This window comes from Mustelus asterias, chromosome 4 (assembly GCF_964213995.1).
Source record: "Mustelus asterias chromosome 4, sMusAst1.hap1.1, whole genome shotgun sequence".
In the NCBI taxonomy this organism is placed as follows: Eukaryota; Metazoa; Chordata; class Chondrichthyes; order Carcharhiniformes; family Triakidae; genus Mustelus; species Mustelus asterias.
The window spans coordinates 65,323,246-65,349,216 of NC_135804.1; the positions used below are offsets into that span (position 1 = coordinate 65,323,246).

The following is a 25,971-nucleotide window of genomic DNA, read 5'->3' on the forward strand; positions in this document are numbered from 1 at the left end:
TATAACTTTCTCTTGCTAAGGCTGGGATAGACACGTTTTTGGTCTCCCAAGGAATCAAAAGATATGTGGATTGGACAAGGAGAGTGGAGTTGAAGCCCAAGATCAGCCATGATCGTATTGAATGATGGAGCAGGCTTGTATGGACTTTTCCTGCTCCTATTTCTTTTATGTTGTTCCATTTTGTAGATGCATTTAAAGACAACGCATGTAATGTTGTTGCCACTACCGCCATCCTTACACAAGATTTAAACCATCAGCAGCAAGATATAAACACAATAAAACAGATTGTACAGAATTCAAGACACACGAGGAAGTTGTTATTGTTAATTTAAGTAATTATTTTATTGATCCATTGAGTACAGGTTTGTAAGACCCTAGATTATACTTTATAAACACAATTTATCAACCTGCAGCAAAACTAAGCTTACTACCACAGCATTGTAACACCTGGCTGGAACAGCTCTTCGACTTTCGAATACCATCTGTGACTAAGCTGCCTCTTGGTAAATATGGGGTCAAACATTTAAAAAAGTGCAATGGTGAACACAACACTTCAGCCAATTGTAACCCCCCCCCCACCCCACTAAATAAAATCAATGGACGATGCAAGTAACCTGTTCTAGCATGATAAGTCTGCTGCAGTTCCAGACTACAACCCTCACACAAAATTTCAGGTCAATCTTAGAATGACAAAACACTTATTTCTGACCAATCATGACCGATATCAATTTAACAAATATGAGGCTAAGCAACCAGCTTCAAGAGTGTACTAGGCTCAAAGCATGTGACCTTTGCATCTACTTACTACTGGATTCACTGCTTAGAACATCTGAACTTTCTACTAATAAAGCACACTGGAGTGAGGCAAGGTGCAAGATGACAATACTCACTGCTAACAGCATTCAAGTTGTAACACTCGAAATGCGGGTGCAACAACAGAATTAGTGCAGGTCAACTGAAAACAGATGGATGATCAATTGATTCACTCTGAGGGCTGTGAGAAAGAAAATGTGCGCATAGAAAGGGGGAGTGCTGGAAGTTCCAGAGGGGCTTGGTGTCGAAAAGTAGCAGTGGGAAACATGAACTATTTCATTTGTACAAACCTAAGCCTTCAAGGAAGAGTAAGAATCAGATACTTTGGTCAGCCAAATTTACAATTTTCAAAGCAGACTTTAGATGGTATGAAAAATCTCAATTTTCTCAGGGGCAGAGGAAAATGAGAGAGTTGATACCTCAGAGGCTGATCCTGTTTACACTGATAACTTAAACTCCCCAGAAGATGGAAGGTTTACTCCCTATACTCAGACTGGATGTTTTTGCGATTAATGTCCACCACACGACAATAAACAACAGTATCTCATTGCTACATTCTGTACAAATATTCCTGTTCCTGGCTGTGGTTGGAAGCTGTTTCTCCTCCCTCGGGTCTTCCCCCTTTCATGGGTACTTTATTTGGAGACTTTGTGGATGGCATGTGCAAGGTACCCCACGTTGGCAGAGGTGACTCCAGCGACCGAAATTCGACCATCCTTGGTCATGTAGACGGAGAATTCCTTCGTCAGACGCTCTACCTGCAGTAAGAAATGAAATACAAATGAGTTCCATTAAGCCATGCCTCCGAGTACTAGAAAATAAACATAGAATTGTAAGTAACTTTCTGAATGAATACAGCTCCAGGGCAATGAGTTAAATATGAGATACAGTATCAGGATTTGGGTGTCCCCGTGGTGTGAGTAACTCAAACTCCCCCATGCCTTCTTGTAACTAAATAGGGAGCACACTGCAAAAATCGTAACCCAAGCCTTTTATTCTCTGCAAACACCTTTAATACCTGAACAAATCAACCCTGAAGCTTCTCAAGAATTGAGATTGGGATCAATTCTGAAAACATTTGGTAAATGCTTGCGGGATCTGGGAGAATTAGTAAGGGAACTGGGGTCAGAGAAATGGGAATATGGTCTAGGGTTTATGAGCACCGAAAAGGATTTTGGAACATAGTGTTTGCTTGGAGGGGATGCACTAAGGAGTAGCGGGCTCTGTGGTCCAGCGGGATTGGGAAGAGGTTGGGGTGGAGGGCTGGGCATAGCAGCCTGCTTTGGCCGGGGGGTGGGGGGGGGGGGGGGGGTGGGGGCCGGAGAGAGAGAGAGGCCAGAAGAATGAACCTAACTGCCTTAACCCACCTTTCCTATCACTGTGTTTTCACCCATTTGTCTCTACTCCTGGTCAATTTGAAGCCTTCGTCAGGCACTCAAAACATTCCCACCCAAACCCCACATTGCATCCTCGTCATCAGCACTGCCTACACAGGTGAGTGACCAAAAAGGAAATTCCAGTCTTGGGGATCAAACTTGTATTTTTTAAACCGTCAAAGATCTTTGGTGAGATTAGAAAGATTAAGGTGAGAGGGGAGAGATACAAAAGGGTCCAGAGAGGTAATTTTTTCATAGAGGGTGGTAAGTGTCTGGAACAAGCTGCCAGAGGTAGTAGTAGAGGCGGGGACAATTTTGTCTTTTAAAAAGCGTTTAGACAGTTACATGGGTAAGATGGGTATAGAGGGATATGGGCAATATGCGGGCAATTGGGACTAGCTTAAGGATTTAAATAAAAGGGCATGGACAAGTTGGGCCAAAGGGCCTGTTTCCATGCTGTAAACCTCTATGACTCTATCTCAAGCACTGTTGTACAGTACTCATAGCAATTGTTGATCAATTTATATCAAAGTTTCTATTTTTCTGAATGAAAGCTTTGAAAATCCAATGCCTTGTTTAAAGATCTTCCAAAGAAAGTGCACATCACGTAAAGCTGTTGCACATGATACATTCTGGAAACCGATTGTACATCCTAAGCATGGTCTGACTGCAATGTGTTTGTTAGTTTTATCCAGATACAGTGATACAAATGTCCAGTTAAAATCCAAGTCTTGAAGTAATAAAGTTAAGACACAAGAAACAATTCAGTACGGAAATAATAAAATTACTAAAAATATATCAGAATTTTAAAGTTTTATTTAAAACCTTATTTTGAGCATTTGAAATCTCAGAACATGGAAGATTCTTTCATAAAAACACATCGAACCATTTGACAGTATAATGTTCACATGTTTTATCACTATAAATGTCTAATGAATTTCTATTAGAAATATTTACATATGTATTTACAATATTAAATACTGACTCCAAATTGTGACAGCAGACAGGAAGTGAGGAACATGTGCAAAAAGTTTAAGGGGTAGTGTTGTGGTCTACACCTGACTCCAGATCACTGGAGTGGCCCAGCACACACTATTTAACTGTAAAGTAATAAATAACTCAGTACAGTTCATGTTGCTTGCACCAAAAAAAATATTCAAATGACTGCACAACTGCAGCTAATTAAACCTTGGTTAGGCTGCATTTGGAGTATTGTGTGTAGTTCTGGTCACCACACTACCAGAAGGATGTTCAAGCTTTGGACAGAATGCAAAGAAGTTTCACCAGGATGTTGCCTGGTCTCGAGGGCATTGGCTACAAGGAAAGGTTAAATAAACTAGAATCGTTTTCACTGGAAACACGGAGGCTGAGGGGAGACCTGATAGAGGTCGACAAAATCATGAGAGGCATAGACAGGGTGGATAGTCAGAGGCTTTTTCCATGGAAGGAAGTGTCAATTACAAAAGGGCACAGGTTCAAGGTGAGAGGGGGAAACGTTTAAGGGAGATGTGAGGATAAAATTTTTCACGCTGAGTGGCGGGTGCCTGGAATGCGCTGCCAGAGGTGGTGGTGGAAAGCAGGCACATTTGCAACTCTGAAGAGGCATCTGAATGGGTACATGAATAACAAGGGGATAGAGGAATACAAACCAAGGGCAGGAGGTTTTTTTTAAGTTTAGTTAGGGCATCATGATCGGCACGGGCTTGGAAGGCCAAAGGGCCTGTTCCATTGCTGCACTTTTCTTTGTTCTTTACACCTGATCTCCCCATCTCCTGCTGTTTCTCAATGTAGTTCTGAAGTTAAGGCAGTCGATGGGGATCATACATAACTGAATAACAGCGCAAACATGCATTGATAACTGGTACCCTTACTGCACTTTGTCCCAGCCTCAGGTCTATGCCTCTACTTCTGATCTCAGTCCCAGGAATGTCAGCACTCAGCTTGACAAGAGAAGGTCGCCATTCTATCTCAATTCAACATGAACTGCCAGCTCCATAGGCCTCTCCCCCCACCGGAGTGGTTGGTACAATGGCCCCATGACATATCCACTCCCTCCACAGCTCATGCCCTGGGAAACATGTGATCAATATTGTTAAAGATTATTCCTCTGATTGAATAGCTATTTTTGAATTACCTGTTCTGGTTTCAGGCCTGTGAAACAAAACATTCCAATCTGGTCGGTGATGTGTTGCCAGTTATGGATTGAACCTTCTTTCTTCAGATTTGATACCAGCTGCTGTCTCATACTAATGATGCGGTTTGCCATTCCCTTCACCTCCTCTAGCCTGGTCAGAGGAAAGACAAAGAAAGGATAATTCTTACAACAGACTTCCTTCTGCTATAGAAGAGATATTTAAATTTTTGGTTGAAATCTGCTCAAGGTGAGAGATGCCAGTGCTGGAGAATAAACACTTTCCAGTTCAGGCACCCTATACAAGAATCAAACACTCCCAAACTTAGGTAAAGTATTGGTTTAATGTGAGACTCTCGCAACTTTGTCTCAACACATTGTCTTAGTTTCAAACTTCAATCAGTGCAACATTAGGGCCAGTTGTAGGCTGTGGGGCTCGACTGCCCAGACTCAGTTTATGACCAAGAGATAGTGATTTTGATTCAACCAATTTTAGACTTTCAGACTGAAGTAAATTATTGCATCAATCTGCGCACAAGATAGAACCATTACATTTACTCCACTCTTTACCACTGTTACTATTAGCTTATATTTGTACAATTTCAAAATGTCAGCATGCATGTTTAAAAGCAGCCTTAGCAAGCGAGAGAGTAATATCAATTAATTTCCAGTGTGTTCTCAAGGACTGGTGCTGCATCACAGAACTGACTTAGTGAGGTAATAGGGGGATTGAGTTTGTGTAATTGAGAAAGGTATGCAAACATGTTGGAACAGCAAACTTTGTCCTCTTACTAAATGAGCATCAACTGCCAAATGTGGGGAAATATAGGCACAAGGTGACCACAGAAAATCTCTCAACCTGATGTGCAGACTTCTGAAAGGCTCTTAGTGGATTTACTGTGTTTATAATCCTTCAGTTGGTCAAGCTAGGGACAGTGAACATGCACCAGGCCTCATGTTGTTGATAGCACAACGGAAGAGAAGCATGCAGCACAGGAGTCCATTCACCCATCGTCCCTGTGCTGGCTCTTTGTCACATTTATCCTATTTGTCCCTCTCCCGTCTTTCCCTGTGGCCCTGCAATATTCTCCCCTTCAAATATTTACCCTATTTCCTTTTGAAAGTTACTACTGAATCCACATCCACTGCCTTTTCAGGCAGTGTATCCCAAATCATACAAACATACGAATTACAAGGACTAAGCCACTCGGCCCTTCAAGCCTGTGTTACCATTCGAAAAGATCACGACTGATCGGATTGTAACTTCAACTCCACATTCCTGCCTACCCCACTAACCTTTCACCTCCCCCCTTATGAAGAATTTTTCTACCTCTGCTGTAAAAATTTTAAAGACTCTGCTCTTGATAACTCATCATGTTAAAAACAGTCCTGATTTCCCCTCTGGTTCGTTTGTCAATTATCTTTAGTCCTCTTGTTACTGCACTCATGCCATGGAAACAACTTCTCCATTATTTCAAGCACCTCTTAAATCTTCCTTTCACCTTCTCCATTCTAAGGAGAAACTCAATCGCCGAGCACTGATCTACTTGTTTTCCTTCCAATGTGCTGCCCCGCTTCCTGCTGGGCCTATGGCTCTGCAATGCCAGGACTCTAGAGCTACAAAGACTCATAATATCCCCAAGAAATATTTGTACAGTAAGAATGAATCAGTCTTAATCTTTTTAGTTCTAAGGGAACCAAGTTTAAGGGTGCCCACATCTGGGGAAAGTGGGTGGGAGCGGTTGCAGCAAGTTTAAATGACAATGTTAGTCGCAAATTCTTGGACAGGGAACAGAGCCAGTCGAAGGCTGAGTGTTCAACATTTTGCTCATTTAGAGGTCATAAAAAAGAGGCCAGTTGGGAAGAGTTGCTCTTAAAGGTAGACCAGGACTTAGCCTACAAACAAAGAACAGATGCTGTCAAATTAGTTAGGGCCTGATCAGAGTAAAAACATATTTGTTAATCCGCCCAACACAAGCGGTGTTATTGTACATCTAGGGATTGGGGAGAAAAAGTCAATGCTTGATTATGAGGTTGGGGAACACTGTTGGGAGACCAACAACTCGAACACAGGGAAATGTACAAGGCCAACCTAAAGTTTACAATAAGAAAGGCAGACATTGCCAATGCTTGGTCATCTAAATAAAATCACCGTTTTAACAGACTGTGAACAAATTGGAATTGACGATATCCAGTGTAATATCACTGTGCTAATGTGGTTAATCTGCTTCTCTCAATTTACTTTCAATGAGTAGTACCAAAATTGCTCAGAGTTGAACACAGATCAACTACAGATGCCTAATCAGATTTACAAATAGTTTGTGCAGATTGCCAGGTTCAAACTGCAGTGCCCTGAGTCGAGTTCTTTAGCCATGCTCCTGATCTATCTGATTAGTGAATCCAGCACATTGCACAATGCAACACAAGCCTGGTGGTACACAGTGCTTCTGTCAAGCTCCTGACAGGCTGTGATAATGGCTTTTCAAATTAATGTACTTCTGACCAGACAACAAATTATACTCAACAGAAATACTTGCAGGAGGCTATCGCGGGCCATGCCAGCTCTACTCGTCTCCATGCTTAGTGGACTCTGAACATTTTCTGCACTACTAAGTAACCTGCACTAACTGTTCCTTTACACTTTGCACCATCTATCTTCATTGCAGTAACAGACAGGCCCATGCCTGAGATGGTAAGGGCAGACAGATACCAAGAAAGGCTTCAAGGCAAAAACATACATGGATAGTATTAAAGGGGACTAACATCTCGGTTCCCAAGCAGAAAACAAGGTTTAAGTCAAAATTTTAAAAAAATATATAAAATGACCCAATAAGTGAAAATGACAATAGATTTACAAGGAGAAATACCAGATGTAAACAGACCAAAATATTTTTTAATATAGTAAACATTAGATTCCCCAAATAGTTGAAATTGTTGCCCTTCATTTACCCTATCAGATTGCAAAACTTTTGATCAAATCACTCAATCTTTTAAATTGTAGCAAACACACTTCTAATTTGTGTAATCTCTGTGCGATGATAGTGTGCCTTTCAGAAATGTATCTATATCATGTTAAATGTGAGGGGTATGTTTAAAACTCAGCTGTTTTTCATGGTGCTGATTTGTCTGCTCACATGCTGAGAATGCAGGCTAATGATTGATTTAGTGAGGAATGTGTTTGTTTTAATCTGAGTTAATGCATTTTTGTTTATTTGGTTTTCCCCCTGGGAATTCAGAGTATCGGTTTGATTAAGTTGATTGACAGAGATAGTCAAGTGCTTAAGGGGAGGAGCTAAGCTTACAGGGAAAAGCAGGCAGTTACTGCCAAGTTCTCACTCACTGTCCCTCTCTCTGGAGGCCGCTGTTTGGGACCTGCTAGGAGAAATAGATCGATCTCTCTCTCTCTGCAGAGGTGTTCTGGAGGCTTGATGACTGGCAGCCCCAGTACAAGCGCATAAACAAACAAACTGATTTTGAAAAGGAGTTTTAAGTCTATAAGAGGAATGGTGCTTGAATTGGAACTAATAGAGATAGGTTAGCTGTTAAGAATTGTATCCTGTCATGTTTAAGTATTTCAATTAGTAAAAGTTGAGTCAATTCAACTGTATTGTTAAAAATAAAGTTTGTCCTAATGGAGTGAAACACCTTATCCTCACACTAATGCCAAAATAGAAAAACTGTTGGGGTCTAGTTGGGCTTCATAACATACTTTGGGGCTTCATAACACATTTTGGGGCTTCTGATCCGTACCTTAACACCTGATAATTTAAACCTTGGTGCTCAAAAGAAGGCACCTACAACAGTGTAGCACTTCCTCAATACTACACTGGAGCGTCAACCCAGATTGTGGCTGGACTTTTACTGCCTTGCCCGGAATTCTCCATTGACCGTAGGCAGGATTTTATATTAATATGTTCAAATCTCTTAGGCAGGGGCTTGAACTCATCACCTTCGGATGCAATGGCCAGAATTCTACCCACTGAGCCACGGCTGTCACATTACTCAGGGCCTTTGGCTTTAACCATGGAGCCATAGCTTCACCTCAGTATTTTTAAAAATATGAGGTCAGGTGAGCTAGGTTTTGTTTTAATAAAAAACAACAGCTGCTGCAGGCAAACCTTGGACATGTTCTCGGTCATGAAACACACTCACCATTCTTTTCGGAGATCTGCTGTGTTCATGATGGAGGCAGCGATGCGAGCTCCATTTACCGGCGGGTTAGAATACATGGGACGGATCAGAATCTTCAGTTGTGATTCCACCCGCTTTGCCTCATCAACATCACTGCAGACTACTGTGAATCCACCAACACGTTCGCCTGAAAGGTCATGAACGCCATTAATCCTTTGCAGTTGAATATTAAAGAGAACAAAGAACCGTACAGCACAGGAGCAGGCCCTTTGGCCCACAAAGTCTGTGCCGACACAGATGCCTCTCTAATCTAATAGTTTCTTGCTCTACGTGGTCCATATTCCTCTATTCCCTGCTTAGTCATGTATCTACCAAGATGCCTCTTGAACGTCGTTATTGAATCTGCTTCCACCACTTCCTCTGGCAGCGCGTTCCAGGCATTCACCACCGTCTGAAAGAAAAACTTGCCCCTTACATCTCTTTTAAACTTTCCCCCTCTCACTTTCAACCTATGCCCCCGAGTAATTGACCCTTCGACCCTGGGAAAAAGACTGACTATCCACTCTATCCAAGCCGGTCATAATCCTCTATCAGGTTCCCCCTCATCCTCCGATGCTCCAATGAAAACAATTCAAGTTTGTTCAACCTTTCTTCATAGTCCATATCCTCCAAACCAGGCAACATCCTGGTAAATCTCTTCTGCACCCTTTCCAATGCATCAACATCCTTCCAATAGTGTGGCAACCAGAATTATGCACAATACTCCAAATGCGGCCTAACCAAAGTCTTAAACAGCTGCAACATGATTTTCCAAATCCTATACTCAACGCCCAGACCAATGAAGGCCAGCATGCCATACGCACTCTTGACCACCTTGTCCATCTAAGTTGCCACCTTCAGAGAACTGTGGATCTGTACGTCTAGATCCCTCTGTATGCTAATATTTCTAAGGGCTCTACCATTTAATATATGCTGTCCTGCAGTAGACCTTCCAAATCACATCACCTCACATTTGTCCGGGTTAAATTCCATCTGTCATCTTTCGGCCCAGGTCTCCAGCCGATTTATATCCTGCTGTATCCTCTGACAATCCTCCTCATTATCTGCTACTCCCGAAGGCTCTACTAAAATCTGTGTATACAACATCCTCTGCTCTGGTCAATTTTTCTAGTCACTTCTCAAAGAACTCAATCAAGTTTGAGAGACACAACCTCCCCTTCACAAAACCATGCTACCTATCGCTAATTAGCCTATTCTGTTCCAGATGAGAGTACATCCTGTCCCTAAGAATCTTCTTCAATAATTTCCCCACCACTGATGTAAGGCTCACCCGCCTGTAATTTCCCAGATTTGTCTCTTCTACCCTTCTTAAACAGAGGAATGATGTCAGCTACTCTCCAAACCTCAGTCATCTCGCCCATGGCTATAGAGGATACAAAGATTTTGGCCAAAATTTCTTCCCTCGCCTCTCTCAGTAACTCTCAATAGGAAACAGTGCAACTAAACCCCACAAAGTCTGTTCAACAGTTTAGCATTAAGTTCAAGAGCAGTCGAGAGTTTTGTTACCAGTTTTCTGCTTTAAGCCATTGTGTCGAAAAGGACCATTTCCTAGCTGGCATAGACTGGACTCCAAGTTGCTATTCTTTGAGCAGGAGCTTGGTCAAGAAATCCTGCACGATATCCAATAGCGGAAGGGGAATTACAGACAAGCCTGTCTTTATCTAATGCCCACCCAGTGCACATTCCTGGTGGGAGCAGCAGACCATGATCAGGAGCAGATACATCAACTGATAGCTTAAATTTTCCCTCCCAGCATTTGATGCCAGGGATAGCTTCACCATTTCATTCAACTTCCCTAGGGGCACAGCTTTATTGCTACTTACTCTCTAAAGCAAAGGATCTTTCTCCAGTCTCAAACTTTTCCATAATTCAATTTTACTTCCCTAGTCACAGATTATTTGTTGCCTACGCCCACATGTGCTTTAATGATGGGAATGTTAAACTTCCAGGACTTCTCCAGTGGCCTATGAAAGCTATCAGCAATTTCCAGCATGATCCTCTGATCAATTTTACATCCCGTGAATCCAGGGACACAGGCACCAATGGCAAGTGCCTGACTGTTATCTAATTGAGATCAGCTAAAACTGTACAGACCAAAAACCAACCCAGGGCCTTCTCGTCTCTTTTAGCACAATAATGCAATGGGAAAAAACATTGAGTAGATCAGAAAGAACAGTCCTGATCTCAGCCATGTCACTTCTGTGAGGAATAAAACAAATACCAGGCGCAGACACAAAGGAAAGGGTCGCACCAGGAGAGTCATGATCCACCACATCAACTCCCAGTGTTTAGATAGTGAAGTGGGACTCACAAAGGGCCTGGGAGTGCAGGTTACCAACTGACCTCTCCAACAGGCAAGTTGGACAACGTGGAGAGACTAAAATAGGAAAATGGTTACTTCTAATCATGGCAAATCCATGGGGTTACAGGGATTTGGGGCCGGGGGGGGGGGGGGGGGGGGGTGCTGTTAAATCCCAAATTAAAACTGCAAAACCTAACTGGAAAGCTTTCAGGGATATTTACTCACCATAGAGCCCCATGTTCTTAGCATAGGACTGAGACAGAACCAAGTTAATGCCTTGATCAAGGAAGAATCGCACAGCCCAAGCATCTTTGTCAGCATCTCCACTTGCAAAACCCTGATAAGCCATGTCGAAGAATGGGAAGAGATTCCTTTTCTGGACAGCAAAAGCAAAAATCTCAGCTGCATGTACTGATTGGTTTGATTCATTTTATTTAAACGGGTATAACAGATTTAAATGCCATGACATGTACTGTATTCTATCTCCTATTATTAGATAGAATATACTGTTACAAGGAAGAACTTGCAAATGAGTTTGTACACTCTTTCACTATTTCAGTTCAAAAGAAGTTTTTGGCTACAAGATTCAACATTTAGAAACACAGCAGAACTTATCCCTCACCTTGACCATAGCTGCCAGCTCCTTCCACTGCTCAGACCTTGGGTCTACTCCTGTGGGATTGTGGGCGCAGGCGTGAAATAGGATGATGGACTGCTCTGGAATATTCTGCAAGGGATATAGGAAGAATACCAATAGAAAAGTCTAAATATACTTCCTTTAAAGTTTTAGAAGGCAAACATTTGAAACCCATTGTGGACAATGGTGATATTTTCCCATAATTCTCAGCATAACCTCTCTACAGTTCTGAATTCAGAACTCACCATTCAATAAATAACTCTGAATGTTCAGCATCGCGCAACATGAACGTGCTTCAGTAGCAAAGCTGCTGCACTGCTAGCTTCACACCAGTAATAGGTGTGGGAACTGCGAGGACAGGATTTAAAGTGCGTTAATTTTTGCTCAGACCAGAACTAGCAGTAAATCTATTTTTGAGTTAGTTGTACACCACAGCAATTCTGTGAAACAGAATGGGTGTTTGCACCCCTAAATTCCTTGATTCAAAACATTTGCCTCATTTGATGTAGTGTGAGGGTCTTCAGAATACTCTCCAGAAAGAGCTAATTGTACATGAACTGCTTTGGACTGTCCCTACGATGTGAACCTCATGACTACATCTCAACCATTGATCATTCTTCCCTTTTGATATGTGACAGTGACTAGTTATAGAACCATTGAAAGGTTACTGTGCAGAAAGAGGCTAATCAGTCCATCGTGTCTGTCAGCCCACAAAGAATAAATTAGCTGCTCATTTTAATCTCCTCTCCAGTGCCTGGTCCTCAGCACTTCAGATGCAGATCTAGGTACCTTTTAAATGAGTTGAGCATTTCAGCCTCAACCACCAATTTAGGCAGTGAATTCAAGACTCCCACCACCCGTTGGGTGAAAAAGTCTTTCCTCATGTCCCCTCTAATCTTTTTATCAATCACCTCAAATCTGTGCCCTTTGGTAATTGAACCCTCCATTGGGGATACAAATTTTACATGACTGCCCTTGCCAAGGCCCCTCATAATTTTGAACACCTCAATTAGGCTATCCACCTCTCCCCATGGCTGCAGTTTTCAAACTCTGGCAACATTCTTGTAAATCTCTTCTGCACGCTCTCCAAAGCAATTATGTCTTGCCTATAATGGTGACCAGAAATGTACACAACTGTGGCCTAACCAGCATTTAATAGAGTTCTATCATTACATCTCTACTTTTGTATTCAATATCTTGCCCAATATAGGAAAGCATTCCATCTACTATCTTGACCACCTTGTCCACCTGTCCTGCCAGCTTTAAGGACCTGTGAACATAGTCTCGGGTCTCTCCTCTCCTCAATCCCTCTCAATATTTTTCCCATTTCTTGAATATTCCCTTGCTTTGTTTGCCCTTCCCAACTGCATTGCCTCACATTTTTCCACACTGAATTCCAATTGCTACTTCTCTGCCCACTCATTGATATCATTCTGGAGTTGACAGCTATCCTCTTCACTATCAACTACATGGGCAATTTTTGTAACTTCAAATTTCCAATTAGTACCACCCACATTTTAAGTCTAAGTCATTAATATATACAACATCAGCAAGGGCCCCAACATTCAGCCCTGTGCAACACTACTGGAAATTGTTTTCCATTCACAAAACATCCATTAACCACTCCAACCTGCCACATTCCCATCTCCCATGAGCTCTCACGTTTCTGACCAGTCTGCCATGTGAGACCTGGTCAAAGGCTTTACTGAAATCCACATAGACAATATCCACTGCACTACCCTCATCAATCCTCCTTATTACTTTCTGAAAAAATTCTATTTGGCAAGGACTAACAAGTATGCTATACAAAATAATTTAGTACCCGTCTCCCCCAAGTTTATTTTCCCATTAGTTATAAGGCTCCTAGGCCTTAGCCCAACCAACAATGATTATAATGTTCTGTCTTCTTGTGCTGTAAATAGGGAGTATCAAAGTACCTATCATTACAGTCAGAGGCTGTCTTTGTGTTCAAGGATGGTCTGGAGTTTTTGATTTGATTTATTGTCACATGTACTGGCATACAGTGAAAAGTATTGTTTCTTACATGCGATACAGACAAAACATACTGTTCATAGAATGCATAGGAAAGAAGGAAAGGAGGATGCAGAATGTGGTGTTACAGTCATAGCAAGGGTGTAGAGAAATACCAACTTAATATAAGGTAGGCCCATTCAAAAGTCTGATGGCAGCAGAGATGAAGCTGTTCTTGAGTTGTACAGTCAGCATGAAGCATTGCTGATGGGAGTGCAATTTGAGGTCATTAAAATATTTGACAGTCTTGTTGATTGCTGATAAATACCCAAGTGACTTTCTTTTCCACTTGACCACACTAGTACATTAGAGAAGTGACAAAACTTTATAATCTCCTACCCAAATTAACAAAAGATCATGAACCGTTAACGAAGCAATCCCAGTTACCAGAAATCAATGAGTTTACAAAATTCTGTAGCAAATTACAGGCAGATGTCACCAACAATGAAATCTATTTTTGGAATTAAAAACATCAGACTATATTTTCAATGTTTTCTGAATTAGCAGCAAGTATAACCATCAACTTGGCTACATTAAAATATATATTATATGCACACATCACAAAAATATATTATTCCGAGTTTCGCCAGCCTTTTATCCAAGAACTGGCTTAATAGCACACTCACCGAAATGTCCTCTAGTGCCCCTGCAAAGTCAAAACCACAAGTCTTCGGATCGTAATAGCGATAACTTTTGATTTCCAAGCCAGCATCCCTGAAGATAGGTGTGTGGTTGCCCCAGGATGGTTTGGGCAGATAGACTTCTCGGCTGTTTTTGTAGAACCTTTGCTGCAAGGCAGGAGAAAGCACCAATGCTGCACATTATAGTTAGGGTGTTATTATAGGATTCTTCTTCTCTACCCCCACCAAACAGGGGTCCTCCTGTTTTACTCTGTTGTACATCACTCTTACCATCTGAGCACCACTCAATATTTTGTCAAACAAACCACAAATATATTTTTTAAAGATTGCAGGAGGAGGAAAATGGGGGCAGGAAGAGAACTGTTCTTTTTGAGGAGGGGTATACTTGTATTGTTGTGGCATAGTGGGTAGCATCCCTGCCTTTGAGCCAAAAGCACTGGGTTTGAGTCCCACCCCTCCACCCCTGTCTTGATGGCTAAGGAAGGTGATTCATAACACAACCGAACAGGTTGAATGTGTCAACTTGCAAAATCCTTCTAACACACCAATGGCTGGCGATAAGAGCGGTAGAGACTCCTGGTCAACCATGCTTGATGTGGAAATGTATCCCTTAAACTATAAGCCACTAGCAACAGACTAGCAACTTGTTCCAGGAATAGCTAGCTATAGAAGCAGATGAAAGTCTGCCTTAGTGCACCACTAGGTGTGAGAAGAGAATTGAATGAATACTTGCATTGTAGGCAGTTAAGAAAAGGTTGACTAGACTGATTCTTATGAGGAATGGTTGAGCACTGCTGAGCCTTTCTCATTGGAGCTTAGAAGAATGCGAGGTAATCTTATTAAAACACAGAAGGTTTTTAGGGGACTTAACAGGGTAGATGCTGAGAGGATATTTACCCTCATGGAGGAATCTAGAACTAGGGGCACAACTTCAAAATAAGGAGCCACTAATTTAAACAGAGAAGAGGAATAATTTCTTCTCTCAATTTCTTCTCTAATCTTTAGAATTCTCTACCCCAGAGAGCAGTAGAGATTGGGTCATTGAATATCTTCAAGGCTGAATTGGCCAGATTTCTGATCGACCAGGGAGCCAAGGGTTATGCGGGAGTGGGAAGCAGGCAGGAAAGTTTAGTTAAGGCTACAATGAGATTAGCCACAACCTGCATAGAATCGTAGAATTCTTATAGTGCAGAAAGAGACCATTTGGCCCATCGAGCCTGCACTGACGACAATCCCATCCTATCCCCTTAACCCCATGTGTTTACCTTGCTAATCCCCCTGACACTAAGGGGCAATTTAGCATGGCCAATCCACCTAACCCACACATCTTTGGACTGTGGGAGGAAACTGGAGCACCTGGAGGAAACCCACACAGACACAGGGAGAATGTGCAAACTCCACACAGTCACCTGAGGTGGAATTTGAACCTGGGTCCCTGGCGCTGTGAGGCAGCAGTGCTAACCACTGTGCCACCATGCTGCTCTAACTGAATGGTGGAGCAGGCTAGAGGGGCTGAGTGCTGACTCCTATTTCTTATGTTAAGAGTTGAGTGTTAAAATCGGATCTTACTAAACAATGTACCTGACCGAGTACTACATTTCCTCTGACTTGTTCACATGACCGAAACACTGGAGTTATGTAGCTGTCAGATTAGATAGTTATCAAAGCATATGACTGGTGCCAACATGCAAATACACGGTTTTCAAATATCAAAATAATCACTCAGTTGAGATAATCAGACATGTCAAATGCTTTAAAACAAAACGGCTTTGTACTGTTATTTTGCTTCAGAATATTTAATAAAACCAATCCACAATGGCAGAGATTTCAGATTATCCCAAGTGAATGGCTCCCTCATGCCTGCACAAGTTTTCTCTCCCTCCCAACCTGTATGTCAACTTCTGCATTATTTCCCTCCTTTTCAACTTAGGACGAAGATGCAAGAGGCTGACTGTTCTCCATAAGCAGAGCATTAAACACGCCCACTTCTCTCTGAAGAGTTTGGAACAACCCCTTTGAGAAACAAAAGTTGAAGGATTGGGAGCCAATGGTGTAGGACGTAACCAAGGTTGAAAGGAATGACAGACACAAGGTAAATTCGGATACAGTCACGACAGTCATAAATTTTAGAAGGCTGAAAATAAACTGTAGGAAGAAGGAAAGACAAACGGAGGTAAAGATGGCCACAATTCGGAGGTCCTGGGGAAATAATCTCTCTGCATAAGAAACAATGCAACAAACCTTGGTGTTAACAGAGTGAGAAGTAAGGCTGTAGGACACTGTATCTGCATTGTAGGAGAAATGAGAAAGGCAAGTTCAGAGGAGTTGACACTATAGCAGCAGCATGAAATATGTTCCAGCAGACAGCATGCCACTCACCAGAAAATTGGCACCAATCCTCAGAGATCCAGTTCCAGAAATGGTCTGCACAGTGATATACTGAAATCAAAAAGAAGCAGAACATTAATTACAGATTGTGTGTTAGCAAAACATTCGGAATAACAATGTGCATGAGAAGCCCATCGATAGGGAGAAACTACTGTCATATTTAATACTGAACAGCCAAAACTGGGGTGAGATTACAAGAAAATAATTTGAGGGTTGAGTAATGCAGTGGATGAAAGCAGAGTCACATTTTCAATTAAACTGGGGCTCAATGCCAAACTTTGTATAACATGAAAAAATGCTGGATAAACTCAGCAAGTCTAGCAGCATCTGTGGAGAGAGAAACACTTAAGTCCATGTGACCCATCTACAGAACTGAAGAGGGATAGAAATGTAATAAATGATAAAATTGGAGAGGTGGGTGGTGGAGGTGGGACAGAATAAAAGGACTGGGATAGGTCAGAGCAAAGAAGAGATTGACAAAGGTGTCATAAACGCAAGACAAAGGGTTGGACAATAAACCTGGGCAGTCTTGGTCCATTCTAATTGGGGACAATAGGTCTACACACCAAAGAACTGCCAATTCAGAACAAATTGGGAATTTCACTTCAGAAAACCACATGAATAGTTAATTTAGCAAACAAGAAAATATTCACAGACTCAGCAGAGGTTAATCTGGGTGAGTCACATTGATGGGGGCAATGAGTGAGCTTACTCAGTCATCATTATTTCCTGATGGCTTACAGCTCAAGTTTAAAATTCTGATCTTTTTCTTTAAAACTTCTCTGTGGTCTTTGCCCCTACCCATCACCAACCTCCTCAAATATTACAATCCCTCTTCATTGCTCTGACTTTGGCCTCTAACAATCCCGCTCCCACCCATGGGAGTCCCGCTTTAACTCTCATCATCTGGAATACCCTCCATAAACTCCTTTACAATTGTACTGCCCTCTTCTCCTTTAAGCCTTAAAGTTTACCTCTTGGATGTAACTTCTCTTTGCCTCTCAAAAACACCCCGTCGCCTCCTTTGTCTTGGCGCCCATTTTTCTCCTTCAATTCTCTTCACCCCCATTTCAAAGCTCCTTGTGGTGTTTGTCTACATTGATAGCACTATATAAACACTTTCTGAACATACTATAATTAACTTGCAAGCGATTGACACTGACGCTTGGAAACAATTTGATAAATGTGACATTTAAGTAGACATTTTTCATTGTGATCACAAAACAAAATGGAAAAGACTGCTACTGGGTATGTGATCTGCCTTTAATGGTAGAACCAAGGAAACTAAGCAATTCACCCCAGGACGAAGAGGTGGCGATCCTATGGGGACTTAGCAGGATGGATGCCCCTTTGGAAAAGTCTAGAACTAGGAAACAGTTTAAAAATATGCAGAGTCCCAATTAAGACTGATGGGATCTTTCTCTCAGAGGGTTCCTAGTCTGTAGAATTCTGTCTGAAAAAGCATGGTGGCACAGCGATTAGCACTGCAGCCTCACAGCGCCAGGGACCCAGGTTCAATCCCGGCTTTGGTGACTGTGTGTAGTTTGCACGTTCTCCTCATGTCTGGATGGGTTTCCTTTGGGTGCTCCGGTTTCCTCCTACAGTCCGAAAGATGTGTTGGTTGGGTGCATTGTCCATGTTAAATTCTCTGTGTACCCAAACAGGCATCAAAGTGTGATGACTAGGAGATTTTCACAGTAACTTCATTGCAGTGTTAAAGTAAGCCTACTGGTGATACTAATAAATAAACTAAACAGTGGAGGTTGAGATATTGAATATATTCAAAGCTGTGTTAGATAAATTTTTGATCGACAAAGGAGTTAAGAGATTAAGGGGGGAAGACAGGGAAATAGAGTTGAGGCCACAATCAGATCAGCCATGATCTTATCGAATTGCGAAGGCAGACTCAAGAAACAAATGGCCCACACCTGCTCCAAATTCTTGCGTTCAAAAGTAAATGAATATGCACACGAATTGTAACCTACAGGACCACAAATAGGAAGGCTGGATTAGGTTGGCAGCTTTTTACAGCTAGCAGAGATATGATGGGCCAAATGTTTTGCATTTGTACCATAAATTATCCATGTTTCTAATGGCATATGGTCAGGCAAAATCAATGAGATCAGAAATCTATGAAGCCACTGTCACCAACTCCAGAATCGGGGGCAGGGCTAAACACAGGATGAGGAAAGGCTTTACTTCACTAATTCAGTTGCTGCAATTCCCTCTACCACAGAGGATCCCACATATTTGTTCTCCAAGGTTTCTCTATAAAATTATCGCCACTATCTCTACACATACTAAGTAATTCAGCACTGACCTCGCAATGTCATTACCAAGCTTTCAGCAGTTCAGGTATCATGTTGCCCCAGCATTTAATCACCCCAATCTGTCCCAAGCTTGAGCTCTCCCACCTCTCCATCTAATCTTGACAGTGTCTGATTCGTTTCATCCATGTCAGCCCCTCCACTAACAGGGTGACTAACTACTGGGAAATTTTCCCAGTTATGTCCCCTTCCTTGGCTGACGAATCCAGGATGAATTTTCCAAAACAGGTTCTGAGGCCTTGTCCTACTCCTCACCTCCTTCTCACCAGGGCTGCTCAATTCTGTTTGCACCACTCCCCCCACCCAAAAAAGGTTCTCCAATCACAGATTCCCTCTCTCCCAAATGCTACTCTCCCCCAATCAATATTCTTCGCTGCTGCAAACAGTTCCTTCAATCACTGATTCCTCTCCTCCAATCACAAATTTCTTTCTCTCCCTCTCACTGCTGCCCCTCTAATCATAGCTGCAGGTAATCCCACATTCTCTCCGTCCAGGCACATTTTGGGGTTTAGAATCATAGAATCACTACAGTGCAGAAGGAGGCCATTTAGCCCATCGAGCCTGCACCGACAACAATCCCACCCAGACCCTATCCCTGTAACCCCACATATTTACCTTGCTATAGTCTCCTTGACACTAAGGGGCAATTTAGCATGGTCAACCTGCACATCGTTGGACTGTAGGAAGAAACCGGAGCACCTGGAGGAAACCCACACAGACACAGGGCGAATGTGCAAACTCCACACAGACACGGACTCAAGGCCAGAATTGAACCCAGGTCCCTGGCGCTGAGAGGCAGCAGTACTAACTACTGTGCCACCATGTTCTCAGTCCTGCAACCAGCCTCCACCCAGCACTTCACTGTTTATTTCAATGTCACACACATTTCAAATTGCTCTGCGGCTAAGCATGCTCACACCTTGGAAGGAAAACTGGTCCCGAGGGTCATCACTGGATTATCAATTGTTTCATATTATTGGATAAACAAAAGTCAGACCTAAACTCACACCCAGCTTTGATGAAGGAAATCCTTCTGTGATGTACAAAGCCCACATTTTCTCCATCCAACAGGCCTATTTATCTATCTTAAAGTCTTCTTTGGCTGCTCCACTTATTCAGATCAGTGTTCTAGGAATGTTGTCACTCATCTTTATGCTTGTCACCTAATCCCTATCTGCGAGAGATAATAGTTCCTTACCCTTCCACTCTTGATCACTTCGCTGTTGTCTCCTAGAGCCAGCTCAGCACAGGCCTTGTTGAAGTCTGCCAGGCCACCAATAGGAAGGTATTCCTTGTCCATTTTCTTTGCTGCAATTTGAGCCTCAGCCTGTGAAAGTGTCAAAAATCAGAATACAAATCAGTTCTAGAAATGTCTCGGGGCACTATATGGTCTGATGCACCTTTCAGCCATGCCTCAGTTGGTAGCCCTCTTACCTCTGAGCCACAAGGTTCTGGTTCAAGTCCCATTTCAGGTCAAGAGTGCAAAAAATCAAGGTTGATAACCAGTGCATCACAACCAGACTGGCTCCCCCTCCTCTAACATTTCAATTATATCAAATCATTGTCAAACAGCCATCATTAGTAATTCACAAAAGAGACAAGGAAGATACTGCTGATTGAAAACTTAGCGAAACAGAAAAATTATCCACTTTACTTCTGCATTAAAATGATGTCATTTTTTTCCATTGACACGGAATAAATTTCAACCTAGTAATGTTGGCAGGTCAATGAAATCCTGTTCTGCAGCCAGAATCAGGTCACCCCTCAGTCTTCGCTGCTCCTATGAAAACAACCCCAGCCTATCCAACCCCACCCCAGACCTGGTGAATCTCCTCTGCACCCCTCCAGTGCAATCACGTCCTTCCTATAATGTGGTGACCAGGACTGCACACACTACTCTAGCTGTGGCTTCACCAAAGTTCTGTACAACTCCAACATGACCTCCCTACTTTTGTAAGCTAAGCCTTTATTGATAAAGCCACGTGTCCCATCTGCCTTTTTCACCACTCCCCTTCCACTTTCAGAGATCTATGGATAAACATGCCAAGGTCCCTTTGTTGCTCAGAACTTCCTAGTGTCATGCCATTCATTGAATACGTCTTTGTCAAATTACCCCTTCTACAGTGCATCACCTCACACTTTTCAGAATTAAATTCTATCTGCCACTTATCTGCCTATCTCATCTATACCTTCCTGTAGCCCAAGACACTCAACCTCAGCCAATCTGTGTGTCATCTGCAAACTTACTAATCCTACATAATCATCTATCGCATTTATATAAATGACAAATAAAAGAGGACCCAGCACAGATCCCTGTGGCAAGCACTAACGCAACCTTCTGCCATCACCCTCTGTTACAACTAAACCAATTTTGAATCCATCTCCTCAAACCATCTTTATCCTATGTGCATTTGCTTTCTTTATAAGTCTTCCAATTGGGACCTGTCAAAGGCTTTGCTGAAATCCATATAGACTACATCAACTGCACTACCCTTGTGGTGATATAAACAGGGCCTAGTTTTAAGGCTGATAAAATTGGACATCCTAAATTAAAGAACTGGGCATATTAAAATCAAACACAGTCAAACCTCAGGCAGGCCAATTGTACAAATACACAAACGTGTCTGCGCCTGACCCATCAACCACCCATCAAAGGTCGTTACAATCTTTCGAGACTTAGCAGGAGATCATCGCACCTCATTGAAATGCACCGGCCTATTGTTAGAAGCCCAGATCGGGCCAGACTTTCTGTCACCAAGAGTTCCTGTGGATACCTTATCTGATAAGTTCAACAGCATGGAGATGGACACCTGGGGGGCGGACCCTGGTGTCCTATCAGGCAGACATCAAGAAACCCACTGGGTATTGGAACCCCCTCCTGGGACCTCATTGGCCGGAAGCCAGAGAAGTTTCTGGAAAGGCAAGCAGGCTGGGGGATAAAGGGACACACTTCGAGTCACACAGGAGCGAAGACTCGACAGGGGAGACGGCCGTGACCATTCAGAAGACTGACCAGAGAAGGAAGGAAGGAAGAAGCTGCCATCGAGACTCACCTTCGTGATGACGGACCAGAGGGACTCAGAATCGAGTCTGCAGTTCAACCAAACCATCTTTACGGGGTAGTATAGTTGAATCTGGGGTATCCTCTTGTTTTATGTGGGTAATTTAAGGGTATAGTGTTATTATTAATAAACTTGTTGAACCTTTACTTGTGTTTGTCCTTTGTCCATCTTGCAAATAAGGACACCGGGGTAAAACCTTAGAGTAAGCAAACTGGTCGAAAGTATCTGAGAATTAACAGATACAACACCCTCAACTACACATCTGGTTACTTCTCCATAAAATTCAAATTTGTTAGACATGACCTCCCTCTGACTAAGCCATGCTGACTATCCCTGATCAAGCCTTGCTTCTCTAAGTGGTGATAGATTTTCTCCTTCAGGATTTTCTCCAATAGTTTCCCTACCACTGACGTGAGACTCACTGGTCTGTAGTTTCCTGGCTTATTCCTACAGTCCTTCTTAAATGGCTGCACCACAGTAGCTGTTCTCCAATCCTCTGGCAGCTCCTCCATGGCCAGAGAGGAATTACAAATTTGGGTCAGAGCCCCTGCAATCTCCTCCCTTGCCTCCCACAGCAGCCTGGGACACAATTCATCTGGAGCTGGAGATTTGTCCACTTTTAAGCCTGCCATCACCTCCAAAACCTTGCCCTTCCCTACATCAATTTGCTCAAGAACCTGGCAGTTTCTCTCTGGGTTCCATACCTTCAATCTTATTCTCCTGGGTGAAGACGATTTTAGAGTATTTCTTCACCGCTCTACCGATGTCCTCTGGCTCCACCCATAGATTGCCCCATTGTTCCTAATGGGCCCTACTTGCCCTGGTTATCTTCTTCCCATTGATATACTTATAGAATATCTTGAGATATTATTTGAGGGATAAATATTGATCAGCTAGTCTGATTCAATGTGCTTAAGCTGCTAGAGTCTGTAAAATAGTAAACATGGTGGAGAAATAGTAGCATCACGCATGCATGGCATTGGTTGCAAACAAAGCCGCTGTCTTTCAGGTGAGACATTAAACTGAGACCACATCTGCCCTTTCAGACGGACAATAAAAGGTCTCATGGCATTATTTTGAAAAGCATCAGGGCCGTTTTCCCGGGTGTCCTGGTCAATATTTATCTTCAAATAACATCACAAAAGCAGATGTTCTGGGTCATAACCACATCGCTGTTTGCGCACAAATTAACTGCCGCGTCTCGCACATTATAACAGTGACTACACTTCAAACGTACTTAATTTTCTGTAAAGCAGTTTCACGACCTCTTTGAAAATCTCTGGTGAGATTATTCATTGTATGTCTTTCCTGAAAGGATCACCAGACACACAATCTCCAGGGGATGGTGCAAATGGACATGCTATCCACAAATTTCCCAAATTTGTTTCGGTGATGGTACCGCTGTAACTGTCCATTTCTCTGTCTCATATATCATGCCCCTCTAATCCACTTCAAATGAAAGATTTTTTAATACAGGATTGACACTTCATGGGACACCTACAAATCGATAGGCTGAGATGTCCAACTTAATTGGCAGGTTGCTTCAATGGGAATAAGGTGTGTTAACTGCCTTGTGGCATGTTGCAGACACATCTTTTAAATATACTGATTTAAGGATATTCATTTTTTCACTTTGTTCCTGGAGGCTGTCAGCAATTGAATAACTTCTCAATGCGGCATCAGGAACATATCACAGCGTCTGTACAAGGACATATAAAACAGATTCAGACCAGACCATGTCAGCATGTTATTTATGACCCAGGAACGTCACTTGATAACCCATCAAAGATGCCCACACATTCTTTAAGACGGATTAACCAACCATGCTGTGGAAAAGATCTTGGTTAGTGTGTCTAACATCCAAAATCTCCTGATTCATACGGACATGTCATTACATTTTAGTTTGTCTGCCTTGCATTGTCTTCCCCTCTTCTGCAGGGACTACCTGCTTTGGTGCTGGCAGCACAGGGAGCCTAGATAATAAATGCCAATGGGCCTGATGTGATAAGACACTAAACCCAAGCCCATTCCTGCCTCACACAATAATGAATACTAAAATTGCAGAGATATGGGGAAAGAGTTTGGCAGTGGGACTAACTGAATTGCTCTCCCATGGGGCTGAACAGACCCAATGAGCTGAATTGCCTCTTTCAGTTCCTATTGTTTGATCATCCCTGGATAGTCCATGTGAGATTTTAGATTTCTCCAACAATATTAATTTTAAAAACAAGGAGGCCATATCCAACTCACCTTTCTGACAGAGTTCAACACATACGGCTTGCCGTTGTCATCACGATATGCACCAACGCCCAAGTTCATTTTCTTGGGGTTGCTGTCTCGCTTGAAGGCTTCAGTAACCCCCAGGATGGGGTCAGGAGGGCCCATTTCCACATGTGACCACACGGAACTGCAAGACCATAAGAAAACAATTTTCTTTAAAAAAGAAATTTAGTTAAATTCACTTCAATATTGCATCAATTTAAGAGTAAATCTGTGTTAGAATACATTATAAGCAGTAATGCTATTTTATAATAATCAGCATTTATAACGCCTCTAACTAACTTGTCACCCTGCAATTACACCTGCCTACCAATGGACTACTGGGAAAATGTCATTACAGAGCAACAACTGTACAGAGAAAGAACAAACTTGCACTTATATACTGCCTTTGACAATCTCAGGGTGTCCTATTTCACAGACAATACAGTACTTGTTATTCCATTTGTTCAAGGCATATGAATGTTGCTGACTATGCCAACATTTGTAATTCCTATTTGACATTAGGAAAGTGGTGCTGAGCCATTTTCTTTGACCTTTGCAATCCATGTTTTGTAAGTTAATGCATATTGCTGTTAGCTAGCTAGGGAGATCCAGGATTGTGACCCACCCAAAGATAGTGAAGGAACGGCGATCCAGTTCCAATTCAGGCTGGTTTTGTGGGGAATTTACAGACAGTGGCGTTTCCATGCATCTACAGCCCTCAGCCTTCTAGGTGGTGGTGGTCACTGGTTTGGAAGGGGCTGTTGAAGAAGATTTAGTGAACTGCTGCAGTGCATTTTGTAGGTGGCACATACTTCTGACACTGTGTACTGATGGTGGAGGGAATGAATGCTTAAGGTGGTGGACAGGCTGAGATGGATCAATTGGCAGGAAATGACCACAACGCTTCAGCCTTGTCTTTCATAAAGTGGCCCTGCCGTCAAGGATGGAGTTGTTCAAGGTGCTGCTTCCTCTTACAAGTTGTTTAATTATCCACCACCAATCACAACTGAATGTAGCAGGACGAGAGCTTTGATCTGATCAGTTGTTTGTGGAATCACTTACCATAGATTAAACAATCTGCTTCTGGTGTTCATGCAAGTAGACACCTCATTTTTAGGTGTGCCTGGTATTGCTGGCATTCCCTCTTACACTCTTCATTGAACCAGGGTTGATTCCCTGGCTTGGTGGTAATGGTAGAGTGGGGGATATGCCAGGCCATGAGGCTACACATTGTGGAATCTGCTGCCGATAATAGCCCACAGCATCTCACAGATGCCCAGTTCTGAGCTGCTGGAACTGTTCTGAATCTACCCTAATAAGCACTAAGGTAGTGCCACACAAAATGATGGAGGGAGCTCTCAGTGTGAAGATAAGGACTCCATCACCACCAGGACTTTACGGTGGTCACTCCCATCAATACTCTTGTGGACGAATGCTTTTATGAGATAGTGATGATGATGAGATCAAATAGGTTTGTTTCCTTCTTATTGATTCTCTCACCACTTGTCACAGGTCCAGAGTGACAGGTTTCAGTCGAGGTCCTATTGAGCCACACTTGATGACTGACATTCAAATAAATTCTGAGCCGTAGCAACCGGCAATCATCTTCCAAGTGGTTTTCAACATGGAGTGCTGCTTCAGCAGCTGAGGGAGGGTGATAAGTGATATTCAGCAGGAGGTTTCCTTGCCTGCGTTTGGTCTGACACCATGAGATTTCATGAGATCAGGAGTGACCTACCAAGGTGCGGCTGCCTTGCCGGTGGGACATAACATATCCAAGGATGGTGATGGAGGGATCTGGGGAGTTGAG

General features: G+C 42.6%; 1 protein-coding gene across 1 annotated transcript in view; it reads right to left on the minus strand.

Moving 5' to 3' along the window:
* Positions 1-314: 314 nt before the first annotated feature.
* The window catches only part of got2a (glutamic-oxaloacetic transaminase 2a, mitochondrial), a 37,342-nt gene continuing 11,685 nt past the window's right edge, over positions 315-25,971 (minus strand). Inside the window, exons 2-10 of the mRNA XM_078211178.1 lie at positions 24,150-24,306; positions 20,036-20,164; positions 16,502-16,561; positions 14,108-14,269; positions 11,436-11,540; positions 11,039-11,189; positions 8,473-8,638; positions 4,324-4,474; positions 315-1,571 (exon numbers count right to left, since the gene is read on the minus strand). Coding sequence (XP_078067304.1) covers positions 1,449-1,571; positions 4,324-4,474; positions 8,473-8,638; positions 11,039-11,189; positions 11,436-11,540; positions 14,108-14,269; positions 16,502-16,561; positions 20,036-20,164; positions 24,150-24,306 — 1,204 coding nt within the window. The 3' untranslated portion in view covers positions 315-1,448. The remainder of the gene's footprint in view (positions 1,572-4,323; positions 4,475-8,472; positions 8,639-11,038; positions 11,190-11,435; positions 11,541-14,107; positions 14,270-16,501; positions 16,562-20,035; positions 20,165-24,149; positions 24,307-25,971) is intronic.